The sequence below is a fragment of the Ranitomeya variabilis genome, chromosome 5, assembly GCF_051348905.1.
Source record: "Ranitomeya variabilis isolate aRanVar5 chromosome 5, aRanVar5.hap1, whole genome shotgun sequence".
NCBI classification, from domain to species: domain Eukaryota; kingdom Metazoa; phylum Chordata; class Amphibia; order Anura; family Dendrobatidae; genus Ranitomeya; species Ranitomeya variabilis.
The window spans coordinates 655,150,922-655,170,022 of NC_135236.1; the positions used below are offsets into that span (position 1 = coordinate 655,150,922).

The 19,101-nt window shown below is 47.6% G+C and overlaps 1 protein-coding gene across 1 annotated transcript in view; it reads right to left on the bottom strand.

Annotated features, from left to right (window-relative positions):
* Window positions 1-19,101, bottom strand: part of RNF145 (ring finger protein 145) — a 38,561-nt gene that overhangs the window by 2,470 nt on the left and 16,990 nt on the right. The window contains exons 7-10 of the mRNA XM_077266434.1: window positions 8,145-8,285; window positions 7,869-8,051; window positions 7,642-7,789; window positions 5,431-5,787 (exon numbers count right to left, since the gene is read on the bottom strand). Of these exons, the coding sequence (XP_077122549.1) occupies window positions 5,431-5,787; window positions 7,642-7,789; window positions 7,869-8,051; window positions 8,145-8,285 (829 nt within the window). The remainder of the gene's footprint in view (window positions 1-5,430; window positions 5,788-7,641; window positions 7,790-7,868; window positions 8,052-8,144; window positions 8,286-19,101) is intronic.

Here is a 19,101-nt window from a genome sequence, read left to right on the forward strand (position 1 = left end):
TCTGGTGCTTTGCCCGGTTCTTCCCACTTGCCCTGTAGCGGTGGCAAGTGGGGTTCATATTTGTGGGGTTGATGTCACCTTTGTATTGTCCGGTAACATCAAGCTCACGGATTAGTAATGGCGAGGCGTCAATAAGACGGATTAGTAATGGCGAGGAGTCTATAAGACGCTTATCCATTACTAATCCTACAGCCAGAATAATTTAAATACGGTAATTAAAAATTACATTCTTGATAACCAGCCTTGCTAAAGCTGACGGTTGCAGCCCCCAGCTGTGAGCTTTGCCTGGCTGGTTATCAAAATTACAGGGGAACAAACGCTGCTTTTTTTTTTTTTTTTAATTTAAATTATTTATTTGCAGAGCAGGTGCCAGCTGATGAATACTCCCATCAGCTGCTCCTGCTCTCACTGTTATTAGCGGTAGCAGGCGTTGGCTCATGGGAGCAGTTGTCCCTGACGCCAGTGATGCTATCTTTATACCTCCGATCACAGTTGCGCACTCACGTTCTCATTTGACAGTGGCTGTCTGACCGGCGTTGATGATTTCACCGCCGATCAGAAGCATTGTTTGCCACGATGTCATTCACATGACCCTGTGTTTGAGGTGCCGAAACTGAACAGTAACATGGACTTCCTGGTGAAGATGTTCATTACGGACGCCGTAGATGTTCATTACGGACGCCGAACTTTACTGTTCGGGTTCACCCATCTCTAGTCACAATGTGTTTCTTTCCCTTTAAGTTAATTATTCCTGGGTATGTGTCATCAGAAAATGACTTATTGTTTCAAATTAGGTTTTTATGTTAAAGGAGATTTTATATATACAGTGGGGAAAATAAGTATTGGATACTTAGGTACACTTCAACTGTGAGAGACCGAACCTAAAAATAAAATCCAGAAAATCACATTGCATGATTTTTATATAATTAAATTGCATTTTATTGCATGAAATAAGTATTTGATCACAACAACCAGCAAGAACTTGCTGGCTCTCACAGACCTGTTAGTTTTTCTTTAAGAAGCCTCCTACTCTGCACTCATTACCTGCATAAAAGACACCTGTCCACACACAATCACACTCCAACCTCTCCACCATGGCCAAGACCAAACAGCGGTCTAAGGAAGGACACCAGGTACAAAATTGTAGAATTGCACAAGGCTGGGACGGGCTACCAGACAATAGGCAAGCAGCTTGGTGAGAAGGCAACAACTGTGGATGTGGTCAGATGAGACGAAAATAGAACTTTTTGGCATCAACTCCAAATCACCGTGTTTGGAGAAGAAGGAGGAGGAGTAAAACCCCAAGAACATCGCCCCAACAGTGAAGTATGGTGGGGGAAACATCATATTTTGCGGGTGCTTTTCTGAAAAGGGGACCGGACGACTGCACCGCATTCAAGGGAGAGACGATGGATGGGGTCAAGGGAGATTTGTGGGATTTTGGCCAACAACCTCCTTCCCTCAAGTAAGAGGATTGAAGATGGGTCGGGGCTGGGTCGCCAGCATAACAATGACCCAAAACACACAGCCAGGATAACTAAGGAGGAGTGGCTCCGTGAGAAGCATGTCAATGTCTTGGAGTGGCCTAGCCAGTCTCCAGACCTGAACCCCATAAAAAAAAAATCTCTGGAGGGAGCTGAAACTCAATGTTGCCCAGCGAGAGCCCGAAACCTGAAACATCGGGAGAAGATCTGTATGGAGGAGGGGGCCAAAATCCCTGCTGCAGTGTGTGCAAACCGGGTCAAGAACTACAGGAAACGTCTGACCTCTATAATTACAAACAAAGGTTTCTGTACAAAATATTCAGTTCTGGTTTTCTATTGTATCAAATACTTATTTCATGCAATAAAATGCAAATTAATTATGTGAAACTCATACTATGTGATTTTCTGGGATTTTTTTTTAGATTCTGTCTCTCACAGGTGAAGTGTACCTACGATAAAAATTACAGACCTCTCCATTCTTTGTATGTGAGAAAACTTGCAAAATCAAATACCGTATATACTCGAGTATAAGCCGACCCCCCTAATTTTGCCACAAAAAAATGGAAAACTTAATGACTCGAGTATAAGCCTAGGGTGGGAAATGCAGCAGCTACCGGTAAATGTCAAAAGTAAAAATAGATACCAATAAAAGTAAAATTAATTGAGACTTCAGTAGGTTAAGTGTTTTTGAATATCCATATTGAATCAGGAGCCCCATATAATGCTCCATACAGTTCATGATGGGCCCCATAAGATGCTCCATATTAAAATATGCCCCATATAATCCTGCATAAAGGTTAATAATGGCCCCATAAGATGCTCCATAGACACATTTGCCCCATATAGTGCTGCACAAACGTTATGGCCCCATATAGTGCTGCAAACGTTATGGCCCCATATAGTGCTGCACAAACGGTATGGCCCCATATAGTGCTGCACAAACGTTATGGCCCCATATAGTGCTGCACAAACATTATGGCCCCATATAGTGCTGCACAAACGTTATGGCCCCATAGATGCCCCATACAGATATTTGCCCCATTTGCTGTTGCTGCGATAAAAAAAAAAAAAATCACATACTCACCTCTCCGTCGCTCAGGCCCCCGGCACTTTCAATAGTCACCTGCACCTCGTTCCGGCCCCACTCCATGTTCAGCACGGACGTTCAGCAGAGGGCGCGCACTAACCACGTCAACGCGCCCTCTGACCTCAGCGTCACTGCAGAAGACGGAGCAAAACCCGGAAAGAGGAAAGGTGACTATCGCGCAGCGCTGCGCTCCCCCTCCCCATTATACTCACCTGCTCCTGGCGCTGTGCAGTCCCTGCTTCCCCGACGCCGCAGCTTCTAACTGTACTGAGCGGTCCCTCTATGGGAGGTGGAGCCGCATATTCATTACTGTAATGAGTGGTACCATGTGACCGCTCAGTACAGGAAGAAGCTGCTGCTGCCGGCACCGGGGAAGCCAGGGACCTGCAGGGACCGCGCCTGGAGTAGGTATGATTAGACAGCCCCCGCTCCCCCTCCCCTGCCAACCCCTGGGTATGACTCGAGTATAAGCCGAGAGGGGGACTTTCAGCCCAAAAAAGTGGGCTGAAAATCTCAGCTTATACTCAAGTATATACAGTACTTATTTTTCACACTATGTATATACTAGATTTACACTTCATGTTCTATATAGATGACTCAGCAGTCTCATTATCATCACAGACAGGTTTACAAACTGATAACACCTCTATATACAGTAGATAACACAGGATCCACCATTCACAATAGGTGATGTCACAGCTCACCTCCTCCTCCTGTACAATGACTGATAACACCTCTATATACAGTAGATAACACAGGATCCACCATTCATAATAGGTGATGTCATTGTGAAGGGAGGAGGAGACGACTTGTGACTTTTGCCCAGATTAGAGCATGCTCAGATAACCCTTCTACAAATAAGGAGTAGGGGACTAAAGGTACCGTTACACTAAACGACTTACCAACGATCACGACCAGCGATACGACCTGGCCGTGATCGTTGGTAAGTCGTTGTGTGGTCGCTGGGGAGCTGTCACACAGACCGCTCTCTCCAGCGACCAACGATCAGGGGAACGACTTCGGCATCGTTGAAACTGTCTTCAACGATGCCGAAGTCCCCGGGTAACCAGGGTAAACATCGGGTTACTAAGTGCAGGGCCGCGCTTAGTAACCCGATATTTACCCTGGTTACCATTGTAAAAGTTAAAAAAAACACAAAAAAACCCCACTACATACTCACATTCCGATGTCTGTCACGTCCCCCGCCGTCAGCTTCCCGCACTAACTGTGTCAGCGCCGGCCGTAAAGCAGAGCACAGCGGTGACGTCACTGCTGTGCTCTGCTTTACGGCCGGCGCTGACAATCAGTGCAGGGAAGCTGACGGCGGGGGACGTGACAGACATCAGAATGTGAGTATGTACTGTTTTTTTTTTTACTTTTACAATGGTAACCAGGGTAAATATCGGGTTACTAAGCGCGTCCCTGCGCTTAGTAACCCGATATTTACCCTGGTTACAAGTGAACACATCGCTGGATCGGCGTCACACACGCCGATCCAGCGATGACAGCGGGTGATCAGCGACGAAAAAAAGGTCCTGATCATTCCCTACGACCAACGATCTCCCAGCAGGGGCCTGATCGTTGGTCGCTGTCACACATAACGAGATCGTTAAGCGGGATCGTTGCTACGTCACCAAAAGCGTGACGTTGCAACGATATCGTTAACTAAATCGTTATGTGTGAAGGTACCTTAACACTAGGCCTAGTGGTCAGTGTGAAAATTGCAAGATTTACCGTGATTAGCAAAAAAAAAAAAAAAAAAAAAAAAAAATAGAAATAAAAATGTATCCCCTCTCCTGTCTGTAACAATACGTCACACACACAAGTGTGTTGTTCCCCTGTGAGGAACAGCCAGCCTGAGAAGAGGGGGCATGGTCATGGCTCCTGTTCTATAGAGAAACAGCTATTATCAGGAGACTGGCTGATAACAGCGGGGAGCTGCACACTGCTGTAGTGTCCCAGACGGAGGGGTGAGCAGTGAGGAGCAGTTCCTGTCACACCAGCCCCCTGATACTGTCTCTTTGTCTGCAGTCAGAGGTGAGGGGGCATGGCCTGCTACCTGCTAGCAGCCCTGCAGTGAAGGAGACATTATCAGGTGGCTGGCTGCTCCTCACAGCGAGGAGCAACCTCTTTGCTATGTGACGTATTGTCCAAGACAGGAGGGGGATCAGTGAGGAGCAGCTGCTGTCACACTGAATTACAAGTGTTATAAAGATAACAGACCTGCACTGGGCATCTCATCTTTATGGTTTATGAGGACAGTGACCGTACAAAAATGTTATCTCCCCGGAGTACCGCTTTAATGGTGTTCCCGGACAAGAGTTAAATAGCACCACCATGCTATTGTACAGAATACCAGATCTCTGCCTTACAGGACCCCCCTCCTAATACAATAGTCAGGGGCAGTGACAGACGCTGTGCTCTGAACGATCGCCCCCCTCAGGACAGATTAAACATTACATGTCATATATTGCATTTAATGGGCCCTCTATAATGCACTGATAGGCAGGTACTCCAGTGGAGCAGTCGCTATGAGCGAGTTATAGACTTCATCCATTACATCCATTGCGTGTCACCTCCCCCTGATCGTGAAGTGCTGTGGAATATGTTGGTCTCCCCCTCCCTTTAGTTTTCTGTATGGGGGGAGTCTGAGTTCCCCCATAAATATTACAGGGTAAGTGGGTTCAGAAGACTTTAATGTGTAGGGGGCTTTAGTAAATGGCCCTGTCACACACAGAGGTATGTACACGGATTTTCAGAGATAGAAACCTCTGAGCCGTACCAAAATGGTTCCAGCATTTCATAGAAGCCTTTGATGCTGGATATGAATGGTGGTCCGAGATCTATAGGGGCACCCACCTGATAGCAGATAGAGCAGATGTCGTTGTGCTGCTCCAGCTGCTCGTTGGTGGCGGTGGGTAAGGACTTGATCTTATTCACTGCGTCCCTGCGCAGGAGAAAGCTCTTCCATCCGAGCTGTGCCCGCAGCCAGACGTTATAGTACGAGTGAATGAAGATGATCATGGATCCCATGACGGTCCATTCTCCGAACACCGTCTCCGAGACCCCGTAGGCCACCACGCACAGAGCCACCAGGAATTCCAGCAGCCGGTAAGTGCCGTTCACGTAGTAAATGACGTCGTCCATGTTTTCCACCGGCTCCTTCCGAAACTCCTCAATCATAAACAGGACGTAGATGAAGAGAGTGCCCAGAACCTGAGGGCGAAATGTCAAAAATTGTAAGACTTCACCTGCCGGAGCCATGATGGAGCGGCCGTACATTACAACCTCTACCCAGATGTACGGCTAACAGAGCGGTAAGTGATCTGCTAGAAGGTGAGGCGCCATCGCGTATCATTAGCTTGTTTTGAGGAGCACACTTTGTACCGGTTCAGTCCTTAGTGTGTAGTCGGAGGTCCTAATCCACTAGATAAATATTGTCTGCCTGCAGCCACCACTAGGGGGAGCTCAGGAGTTTACTGCATGTATTCTAAGGCCAGTAAACCGTAAAGATGTCAGCGCCCTCTAGTGGTGAGTGCAAACAGATAAAAAAAATAAAATAAAATCGTCACTTTAAAAGGGGTTGTCCAGGAAAAAGAAGTTATCGCCTATCCACAGGACAAGTGAAAACGTACTGATCCATGGAGGTTTGACTTCTGGGACGCGCATAGATTGGCAGAATGGACAGGTTTTATCCCTGTCGAGGCACTGTTATCCACGTGGACGTCCAACTACTGCTCCATTCATTCTCTATGTGTCTGAAATAAATAGCAGTACCTGGAAGCCACGATAAGGCATTTCTCGTTTCCAGGACCTAGCAATGCCTTTCCTCACTTAGAATAAGGTCTTCATCTACGCTACAGAGTGCTGCCTTTTTGTTTGAGAGTATATGAGTTGGTGACTCTAGGTTCAGCACCTGTTCACACTTAGTCTATGTTTCGATTTGGTCAGTTTTTTGAAGTTTGTTCTCATTAGCCTTCTGACTGAGCACTCTGCATTTTAGCCACAGATGTTTTTAATCCCAGCAAGACCACTACCCCTCCACAGAGATATAGATTTTAGTCTAACAGAGGATTTATGTTCCAATACAGATGAAGACTTTATTCTAAGTGAGGAAAGGCATTGTTAGGTCCTGGAAATGAGAAATGCCTTATCGTGGCTTCCAGGTACACATGAATTGACCAATTTATGCGCTAAACTTTCTCAACTTTCCATATTTCATTTTTTTATATTTTTCTTATTTCTAAGGCAGTAATGCAATTCAATTTTCATATTTCATTTTTACATGCTATGGCGCTACAGTGTGCTGCCTTTTTGAGTATATGAGTTGGTGACTCTAGGTAAGAACCTGTTCACACAGTCTATGTTTGTATGTGACGGTCAGTTTTTGTAAGTTTAAAATAAATAGAGTCTGGTGCTCGGCCAACCCGTAAGGAATGAATGGTCGAACATGTGCACCGACACTCTAATTTTCGTCCCCGTTCTGCTGGTAGGTGCAGGTCCCAGCAGTTGGAGCGCCCCCTGGATCAAGAAGTTGTCACTTAACCTGCAGATAGCACCGTAAGAAAGGAAGGCTACGAAGGATTTAAAGGGTTGTCCAGTGAAAACAAGTTATGTAGCTAAAGCATAGGTGAGAACTTGCTGAAGGGTGGTCGTTTCTGCACGCACCGATCACCAGGTCGGAAATTGGAGGGGCAAGTTGAATGCCCGACCGACGGGCCATTCATTCTCAATGCAGATGCACGGAAGCCCCATAGGGAAGGGAGCGAGCGCACTGCCACTCTAAGGGGATAAAATTATGCCCCAGTGGTGGGACCCCCACTGATCAATAGGTCATTACCTATCCCACACATAGGTGATAACTACATCATAGCCTTCTTTCCTTACGGTGCCCATAAACCTTAGGAGTCGGCAATCTCTCCAGGCTCCGCCATACATTCTCAGCTGCTCCGAGCATGCATGTGTTTTCATTAGGGAGGGTGGAGAGCTGCAGCCAGACACCTCGGAGGGTCGCACTTATCCAGGGGATCTTGCTGAGGATCGCAGGAGACATTTCTTAGACGCCTTTACCTGCAGAGACGTGAGGATACTGCTGGATATGATAATCAGGAGCCAGAAATCCATGTGGAAGAACTGACAGATCATGTAGGCCATGTAAGAAGGGAAGATCAGGAGGAACAAGCAGAGGCTGACGGCTCGGAAATGCTTCCACAGACTCCTGCAGGGCGAGATATACACACACATGTATCTCTGTTCTTGGGACGCTGCAGACACCGAAGGATCTGAACTTTACCCACTTGTCTCGAGAAGCCCCCAGAGCCAGGACGATGGGATCGGCGATCTCCAGCATGGACTGCAGGATGGAGGCCACCACTATGAACAGGATGATGCTAAGGAGGAAAGCGCGATGGACCACTTGTAACTCGATCAGTCCCGTCTGCACGGCGAGGATCAGCAGGGTCACCCCCTCGGTCATCCCCCTTGAGGAGTGAGAGGATGTGATAATACACATTTCTACCATACATCCCCCCGTACTGGCCGGTCATGATGGACAGGAGACGACGTGCACCCACCTGTTCATCGCAGGGTCGTTCATAAAGGCCCGATATCCCTGCAGATAAAACTTGCAGAGGGTCAGCACTCCGAGAGCCATGAACGAGACGGTAAAAACCAATCCAAGGAGCGAGTATGGCGTACTGCAACACTCAGCAATACTGCAATGCAAACAAAAAAATGCAGACGTTAATAATAAAGAATCCAGCGTCGAGGTTTACATGTCTGCAACTCTCCAATCTCAAGATCTCTGCTGTCGCACCAGGAGCGGTTACCCTTCAAAGCGGAAAACCGCTGCAGAACAGGATCCTCACAGCTGAGGGTTTGCTACAATTGCATCCAGTGTGGACAATTCTGCATAGGTACAAAGGTTTGTGCTGCCGGTGTATTTATGACTACACTGAATACATTGCTGCAAAGTCCCAGCTGTGAGGAGTGTGCGGCCGATGCAGATCTGCAGCCTCTGGGAGCAAAGAGAAATATTCAATGTTCATTACAGCAAGCAGCGATCTAGAGAATATGGCATTACCAAAACAAAAAGGTGTAATAATCATACGTTAATAACAGCGATAGGGAACGGTCAACTAGGCGGACACTAGACCTAATGACTGATAACACCTCTATATGCAGGAGATAGCACAGGATCCACAATAGAGGATGTCACAGCTCACTTCCTCCTCCTCCTGTACAATGGCTGATATCTCTATATACAGTATCATATAATCCACCATTCACAACAGGAGATATCAAATGGATTTCATGGAGCCATAGATTTATATGGCCGATTTACATCCATAACACCAATACACAAAAAAAAACGAAAAAAAAACCCCCAAAAAAACACGACTTGTATTCATGACTAGGGTTGAGCGAAACGGATCGTTCATTTTCATAAGTCGCCGACTTTGTCTCATGAAACCGAGCCGATCCCTGTGTGGGGTCGGCCATGCGGTACGCGACTTTCGCGCCAAAGTCGCGTTTCAATGACGCTAAAAGCGCCATTTCTCAGCCAATGAAGGTGGACGCAGAGTGTGGGCAGCGTGATGACATAGATATCAGTCCCCACCATCTTAGAGAAGGGCATTGCAGTGATTGGCTTGCTGTCTGCGGCGTCACAGGGGCTATAAAGGGGCGTTCCCGCCGACCGCCATCTTACTGCTGCTGATCTGAGCGTAGGGAGAGGTTGCTGCAGCTTCTTCGGAAGCAGGGATAGTGATAGGCAGGGTACATAAAGCCACAAACCGCTTGTGCTGTAGCGATTTCCACTGTCCAACACCACCTTTTGATTGCAGGGACAGTGGAAGCTACATTTTTTTTCCTCAGCGCTGTCGCTCATTGGGCTGCACTAGAAGGCTCCCTGACCCTGATAGCTGCGTTGCTTTGTGTGTACGCCGCTGTGTAAACCAACTGCTTTTTTCAAAGCACAAATCCTGTTTTTCCTTCCTTTCTGCACAGCTATCTTGTGTGTTTGTCCACACTTTTGTGTGCAGCAGTCCTTATTATAGCTGCATGCCATACTTTTCAGAGATAACTGCAGGGAGATAAATATTGGCAAGTCTGCCTCCGTGCCAGTCCTGTGTGTGGCATCTGTCTCTCATTGTGTGGCACCAAAAACCACTGTATAATACTTGGCCATTTTTTTATTTTTGGGTACATTCTCCCTTTTCAAAAAAAAAAATAATTAGTGGGAGCTAAATATTGGCAACTCTGCCTCCGTGCCATTGCTGTGTGTGGCATCTGTCTCTCATTGTGTGGCACCGAAAACCACTGTGTAATACTTGGCCATTTTTTTTATTTTTGGGTACATTCTCCCTTTTAAAAAAAAAAATAAGAGTGGGAGATTAAGATTGGCATTTCTGCTTGAGTGCTGGTCCTGTGTGTGCCATCTGTCTCAAATTATTGGGGCACAGAAAACCTAGTGTGTAACATTGGGCCTGATTTTCCTTTCAGTGTCAGGCACCTATAAAGGTATATATAAATCCTACAGAAGTTTGAGAACACCTTATAAGTTGTTTTACAGTAACAAATACCGTTACTTTGGTTACGTTTTGCAAACAATGAGGAAGTCTAGTGGAAGAGGTCGTGGCCGTGGGCGGTCATTGTCAGCTGGTAATGATGGTAGTGGTGGTGGAGCATCAGGTGGTCGTGGTAAAAGCAGTTCAGCACCTAAGTCTCGAGTTGTTGAGCCAGGTTCCTTGTCTGGCTACACAAGGCCTCGAACGCTCTCTTTTCTGGGAGTAGGAAAACCACTTTTGAAGCCGGAGCAGGAGGAACAAGTATTGGCTTTCATTGCTGACTCTGCCTCTAACTCTTTCGCCTCCTCATCGGAAAGTGCCAAATGTCAGAGCAGTGCATCATCAGTGGATGCTCCCGGTCAGGAACAAGTCGCTTCCTTGTGTCCTTCACCCAGAACAACAGTGAAGGATGCGTCAGTCGACACAACAGGTTACTCCATGGAGCTCTTTACACATACCGTGCCTGGGTTAGACAATGAAACAGTTAACAGGCCATGCCCATTAGAAGTTGAATCGGACATGGAGTGCACAGATGCACAGCCACATTACTATGCTGTTCCTTTGACTCAGACCAGAACATTGCCCTCGCAGTGTACTAAGGCAGAATCAAACCCAGCGGAGACTATGGTGCCCCGTCACGAACGCTATACCACCGGCTTACACGGTGACAAAGACGAAGTTGCACACGACATAGAAGAGGAGGTCATAGATGACCCAGTTGTGGACCCCGATTGGCAGCCATTGGGGGAACAGGGTGCAGGTGGCAGTAGTTCTGAAGCGGAGGAGGAGGAGCCGCAGCAGGCATCAACATCACAACAGGTTCCATCTGCCGGGCCCGTATCTGGCAAAAAACACGTGGCAAAACCAAAAGCAGTTGGAGGACAGCGTGGCCATCCGGTTAAAGAAGCTCAGTCTGCAATGCCTGAAAAGGTATCCAATAGTAGAAAGAGTGCAGTCTGGCATTTTTTTAAACAACATCCAAATGATTAGCGCAAAGTCATCTGTCAAAAATGTTCAACTACCTTAAGCAGAGGTCAGAATCTTAAAAGTCTAAATACAAGTTGCATGCATAGACATTTATCCACCATGCATTTGCAAGCCTGGACTAACTACCAAACGTCCCTAAAGGTTGCAGCACCCTCGGCCAATGCAAGCTAGTCAGCAACGCTACATCCCTTCCCTCCCTGTAAGCCGACCATTTCCCGCACCACCTGCAGTATCTGTGCAGCTTTCGTCGGCAGGCCAAAGCAGTCAGGGAATCACCAGGTTAGTAGTAGGAAACACTGCATGTAGGGCACCGGCAAGAATACCATCTCCAACCCTCTCTCAGTCACCCATGTCCACCGGCACCCCCGCTAGTTCCACGATCTCCAGCTCTCCAGTCCAGCTCACCCTACATGAGACTCGTTAGGAAAAGGAAGTACTCATCCTCGCATCCGCGTACACAGGGTTTGAACGCCCACATTGCTAGACTAATCTCATTAGAGATGATGCCCTACCGGTTAGTTGAAAGCGAAGCTTTCAAAGCGCTGATGGACTACGCTGTACCACGCTACGAGCTACCCAGTCGGCACTTCTTTTCTAGAAAAGCCATCCCAGCCCTCCAACAGCATGTTAAAGACCGCATCGTCCATGCACTCAGGCAGTCTGTGACTACAAAGGTGCACCTGACAACAGATGCCTGGACCAGTAGGCATGGCCAGGGACGTTACGTGTCCATCACGGCACACTGGGTGAATGTGGTGGATGCAGGGTCCACAGGGGACAGCAATATTGGGACAGTTTTGCCTAGTCCACGGTCAAGGAAAGAGTTGGCTGTAGGCGTTCGCCCCCCCTCCTCCTCTTCCTCCTCCTCCTGCAGAAGCGAGAGCTCGTCCACAGACCGCAGTCGCACATCCACTCCATTCGCAGCTGCCACTGTTGCACACCAGGTGTGCCATTATGGGACAGCTAGTGGCAAGCGTCAGCAGGCTGTATTGGCAATGAAGTGTTTGGGCGACAACAGACACACCGCGGAAGTTCTGTCCGAGTTCTTGCAGAATGAAACGCAGTCGTGGCTGGGCACTATACATCTTGAGGCAGGCAAGGTAGTGAGTGATAACGGAAGGAATTTCATGGCTGCCATAGCCCTTTCCCAACTGAAACACATTCCTTGCCTGGCTCACACCTTAAACCTGGTGGTGCAGTGCTTCCTGAAAAGTTACCCGGGGTTACCCGACCTGCTCCTCAAAGTGCGCAGACTTTGCTCGCATATCCGCCGTTCGCCCGTACACTCCAGCCGTATGCAGACCTATCAGCGGTCTTTGAACCTTCCCCAGCATCGCCTAATCATCGACGTTGCAACAAGGTGGAACTCCACACTGCACATGCTTCAGAGACTGTGCGAACAGAGGCGTGCTGTTATGTTTTTGTGGGAGGATACGCATACACGGGCAGGCAGTAGGATGGCAGACATGGAGTTGTCTGGTGTGCAGTGGTCGAAGCTACAAGACCTGTGTCAAGTCCTTCAGTGTTTTGAGGAATGCACACGGCTGGTTAGTGCAGACAACGCAATAATAAGCATGAGCATCCCCCTAATGCACATAAAGGAGCAGGCGTCTGCAGCCGAGGAAGAGGAAAGCCTTGATGACAGTCAGCCATTGTCTGGTCAGGGCCGTGTAGAGGACGCAATAGCGGGCGAAGAGGAGGAGGAGGACGAGGAGGATGATGGGGATGAGTACTTTTTGAATGAGGAAGCTTCTCCTGGGCCAACAGAAATTAGTGGCATTGCAAGGCCGGGTTCTGTTTTTTTAAGGGAGACAAGTGACGTAGATTTGCCTGTAACTGCCCCTCCAACCAGCACAACCGCAGATTTGACAACTGGAACTTTGGCCCACATGGCGGATTATGCCTTACGTATCCTCAAAAGGGACACACGCATTATAAAAATGATGAGCAATGATGATTACTGGTTGGCCTGCATCCTTGACCCTCGCTATAAAGGCAAATTGCAAAATATTATGCCACATGAGAACCTCGAACAAATCTTAACAACCAAACAAGCTACTCTTGTAGACCGTTTGATTCAGGCATTCCCAGCACACAGCGCTGGTGATGGTTCTCACACGAGCTGCAGGGGGCTACATGGCAGAGGTGTTAGGGGTGCACACATCAGAAGTGGCGTTGGACAGAGGGGTTTTCTGACCAGGTTGTGGAGTGATTTTGCTATGACCGCAGACAGGACAGGTACTGCAGCATCTATTCAAAGTAACAGGAGACAACATTTGTCCAGTATGGTTACTAACTATTTTTCAGCCCTTATTGATGTTCTCCCTCAACCGTCATTCCCATTTGATTACTGGGCATCCAAATTAGACACCTGGCCAGAATTGGCAGAATATGCATTGCAGGAGCTTGCTTGCCCAGCAGCTAGTGTGCTATCAGAAAGAGTATTCAGTGCTGCTGGTTAATATTAACCGAAAAAAGGACTCGTCTGGCTACCCAAAATGTGGATGATCTCACCTTCATTAAAATGAACCACTCCTGGATTTCAAATTATTTTGCCCCACCTTTCCCGGCTGACACCTAGCTTTCCTATAAAAAGGTCTTGCTTGTGGACTGGTCTTACTGAGTGTTCCAATCTCTTAATTTGCAGCAGCTGTTTGTCCAGCATACGACATGTTTACACCTCCCCCAATGGGAAAACTCCCCCCACGGGGCCGTGGTCTCGCCACTTGGCGCAAGCACCCGTTACAGTGCTGTTTGTCTGAAGAGGTGGGTGTGCCCGCTTTTGGTCGACGGCACTGCCACTGGGTCCCTCATAGTACAACGTAGTGTCTCTGGCGGTGGTGGTGCGCACCCAACGTCAGACACACCGTTGTAACATGAGGGGCCCTGGGGCGGTACCACCGGCCACAAGAGAGTTCCCCCACCCCCCCAGCTCAAACTGTGCTCTACCACGTGCAAAATTATCTCGCACAGCTCCACCAATGTTTAGTCTATGCGCTGACATCATTCAATGCCTGGCCCTGACAAACAATAACAATTTGTTGACATCGATGATGCTAGTTAAAGTAGTCTGGGTCAGTGTCCTATATTGACACCAGTAAATAGTAATTTACTGCCAAATTACTTTGTCATAAACTCTGCAGATGAGCCCACCCCTGTACCTAAGCATGCCACCCTTTTTTAAATTTATTGTTGTTTTGCGAGACATTAACATCTATTTATTTTTTGGGAGTACTAACTGTGTCAGACACTCCTTGCAATACTCCTCCACTGACCACAATGCTGCCTGTGTATCCATGTAACCGATTTAAAACTGCCATGAGCCTATTGTTTGTTATTTTAGGCCTTTGTTAGCCTGTCTGCGGTCCCTACTTGCAATACTCCTCCACTGACCACAATGCTGCCTGGACTGCCTGCCTGTGTATCCATGTAACCGATTTATAACTGCCATGAGCCTATTGTTTGTTATTTTAGGCCTTTGTTAGCCTGTCTGCGGCCCCTACTTGCAATACTCCTCCACTGACCACACCAATGCTGCCCGTGTACCCCTGGAACCTATTTAAAAGTTCATAGAGCCTAGTTATATATTTTATTTACTATTAATAAGGCCATGATGGACTACGCTGTACCACGCTACAAGCTAACCAGTCGACACTTCTTTTGCGAGAAAAGCCATCCCAACCCTCCACCAGCATGTAAAAGACCGCATTGTCCATGCACTCTGGCAATCTGTGAGTACAAAGGTGCACCTGACAACAGACGCATGGACCTGTAGGCATGGCCACGGAAGATTACGTGTCCATTACGGCGCAATGGGTTAATGTGGTGGATGCATGGTCCACAAGGGACAGCCTACTAAGTCTGTCTGCAGTCCCTAATTCAAATTGTCCTCCACTGTCTAAATTGGAGCTTCCACCTTCTGGCTTTCGGCCTATAGTATCAGAAATTAAACTGCATTTGGCCTTCAACTTTGGTTACGGCCTACTAACGGTGTCTGCCGCTCCCTGGTGTTTGTCCTCAACTGAATAAAGCTGAGCTTCAACCTTCTGGCTTTCGGCCTATAGTATCAGATATTAAACTCAATTTGGCCTTCAACTTTGGTTACGGCCTACTAACGGTGTCTGCCCCTCCCTGGTGTTGACCTCCACTGTATAAAGCTGAGCTTCAACCTTCTGGCTCTCATGAAGTGCTGTTTTTTAAAAATTTGGTGGTTAGGGCCTACTAACGGTGTCTGCCCCTCCCTGGTGTTTGTCCTCAACTGAATAAAGCTGAGCTTCAACCTTCTGGCTCTCATTAAGTGCTGTTTTTTAAAACCTTGGTGGTTAGGGCCTACTAACGGTGTCTGCCCCTCCCTGGTGTTGTCCTCCACTGTATAAAGCTGAGCTTCAGTCTTTAGGCTTTTGGCCTAAAGTATCAGATATTAAACTGCATTTGGCCTATTCGTGTGTTTGGGCCCTTAAAACAGTGTCTGCTGCTCCTGGGTTTGCTACTCCACTGAACAAAGCAATGCCGCCTGTTTAGTCCTGTTACCAATTTTGAACTGCATTTAGCCTACTTTATTCTTTGGCCCTATATCTGTTTCCTCCTCATCCTGCCCATTGCCCAGCCACTGCTAGATGAGTCTGCTGGTACATTCACCTAGACCACTACATTCCCCTTATACTCTACACAGCCAGAATCTGACCCTGCTGAAAGTAAGGTTCCCCTTCCCGCATGTTATACCACCTTACACAGGGACAAAGAGGAAGGTGCAGATGAAAGTGCAGGTTCCTTCATCAGGTGGGGGGGGCATACTCGTTGGCGACGTCACTGGCACAGGGCCCCTCAGAGTACGCAAAAGTGTCGCTGCTGGTGGGAGGCGCCCCCGCCATGCAAACACACCGCTGTACTTTGAGGGGCCCTGTGCCAGTGCCAATGCGAACGAGTGGGCCCCCCCTGCTTGCTCAGGATCACAGCACTTGCAACGTTGAAATACTTACCTCTCCCTGCTCCAACGCCGTGACGTAGTCCACGATTCCTGGGCCCACTAAAACCTTGAACCAGCCCTACCCCCCACAACTTTTGCCAAATGACCCCCAAGTTCCAATGAACAACTATTATTATAAAGTTAATTAAGATTGACAAGCTTCAGAAACAAGAATGGATGTTTTTGGCATTAAAATGGGCACTGTAGGTGTTTTCCTGGCCTCCACTCACTGCCGACTATGCTTCCCCATTGACTTGCATTGGGTTTCGTGTTTCGGTCGATCCCCGACTTTTAGCGATAATCGGCCGACTGCACTCGACTCGACTCGACTCTGGACAAAGTCGGGTTTCACAAAACCCGACTCGATCTTTAAAAAATGAAAGTCGCTCAACCCTATTCATGACGAATGCAAAAAACAAAACACACATGTGAACGGCCAGATCGATTATAAGGGATACGTGTTCAAGCCGTGAAATCCATGGATGGAACATGGACATAGAAAAGACTTCTGATTGAAGCCTAACAGAGAAGACTTTTTTTTTTTTTAATTAAAAAATTAAGGGTTTATGTGAGAAAACCACTGAAATCTGCCTGACCGTGCAATACTGAGTAAATACTGTGATTTTGGGGGAAAAAAACAAAACAAAAACCAATCAGAGAAAAATGGACTTGAAAAAGTGTATGACTTGCACTAAACATTTTCCTATAGGCTCGGTCCCAAAATAAAAAAAAAATAAATAAATTTAAAAAAAAAAACAAACAAACCCGTTTTTTCCCCCCTATACAGACCGGACGCACATTCAAGGGGTTTTCTACCAATTCTAGAATGATGTCCCATCCTTAGGTACCGGTGATCCCTGTAAGATTTGTGGGGGTCTGACACCAAGCACCTTATGATCTCCGGTGGAGCAGACCAGCACAGCGCCGCACACTGTGTAATCAGCTCGTATTCTCTCCAATGGGTAGTGGTCATTACAGCTGATCGGAGGGGGTGCCCAGTGTCTGACCCCACTAATACTATACTGACCTACCGTAAGGATCAATCATGACAATCATAGTAGTAGACAACAGCCCCTTTAAAGTCATTCTGATCCTGCCCCATCAGTGCGGATGTCACAGACCACCTACATAGAGGCCCGGACTGATAATGCTGTGAAGAGAGTCCAGCTGCAGTACAAGACACGGCCTATGTACAAAAGTGGCGCTGTGTCTGAAGGAGAGCAGCCGTGTTTTTCTGCTTTCAGGCAAGTCCTTGATAAGTAGCACCTATAGGACTGCACGAGCACAGCTCACAGGCATTATTATTTTTTATACAGTGATTGTACAGGAGGATCACGTTGATCCCACAGGATGCTATCGATCCCTCGCTCTCCCAGGACGGTACCAGAGGTGCACCAGCACTACCAGCGTTACAGGTCTGCGCCGTTCCCATCTGGCTCGTCAGATGTCAAGTGGAAAATGAGTGAATATTTGATGTGCGGTAAATGGGTCACGTAGAGCACAGAGCGCATGGAAACCTGGGACTGTTTACTGTCAAAGCGCAGGAGGACCACACGGCAGAGCTGAAGGATTTATGGCCGGAGCCGTGATGAGGAGTCTTCTGGAGATAAGGTTCTGTGAATCCCTCTGGTGCAATGTGAGGTGGCCTCTGGATGGGGGCCAGCGGATTAGGAAAACTATGATGGAAAGTCAGGGTTACATCAATCACCGGTAATTATTGCTATCAGCAGCATCTACCACCGGGTGGAGACGTAGAGCCATGGCTGAACTCACTGATCAGATGTGGTTGCAAGGTCTCGGCTCTGGTCTAAGAAGGCAGCAAAACCACCAAAAATCTATATACAAAGTGCTGCATGACCTCAAACCCAAGTCCACCAAACTTCAGGGACATCATGCAGTCCATTTAGGAGGCAAAAGTTACAACAAGGGCAATGGAGGGAACAAAAAACAACCCAAAGGGGAACAATTGTACAGGTGGTGGCCACTGACCATCCCGCTCTCCTGATCCTTCTCTGGTTTTCCTAGTATCCCTGTCATTAGCACAGTTATGAGGTTTTATCTGCAGCTCCTCCAGGATGGCTCATCTATACATCCGCCATAAGGAGTGTTGAATGGAGCAGATACCAGGACATGAGTGGGTAAGGTGGTCATACAAGGACTTCACTCCAAAAGCAGGACCTCAATCTGCTCCTGTGTGCAAGGAGGAGCGCGAGAACCTCAGCCAGAGCCTCCATAACATGACCTACAGCAGCTAGAGGTGTGCAAAACCTAAGGGTTAGAATCAATGATGGTGGCACGAGGCCTGGTGGTGAACGGTCCTCCTCACCAGAGGACACCAGAATTGGCAGGTCCACCATTGGCAACCTGCGCTCTTCATAGATGGGTTCAGACTCACAGGCGTGAAAGAGCCTGGAGACACCATAATGAATCATAATGCAGCATGACTGGTCTGACGGTGAGTCAGTGAAGGTCTAGTTAGGTATATTCTTGGAGGAACGTAGAGACCACCACGTCTTAGCCAACTGACCAGCCCTTTACCAGGATGAAATACTTTTATCTTAAACTGGCACGTCGGGAGTCACACACACGGTCATATAGACTACAGTCGTATTGGGAATTGCCAGGATTAAATCCACGCAATTTGGATCTGCCCGAGACTTTTACATTTTCTCACTTCATTTTGGTTTCTAACAATCATGGAGGCTTCACTTTGCTCTAAACGAAATGCACAATTTATATCAGCAAAGATTCTGAACCGGAAACATTTGTTCATGGAGATCAGAGGTGGGATTTTTTTAAATCCGGAAACCACAGTGTGTGTGTGCTCTACATCTAGAAGAAAGAAGGTTTAATCATAATTATAGATACAATTCTTTACTGTACGAGCAGCGAGGCTATGGATTCTTTACTGTACGAGCAGCGAGGCTATGGATTCTTTACTGTACAAGCAGCGAGACTATGGATTCTTTACTGTACGAGCAGCGAGACTATAGATTCTTGACAGTACGA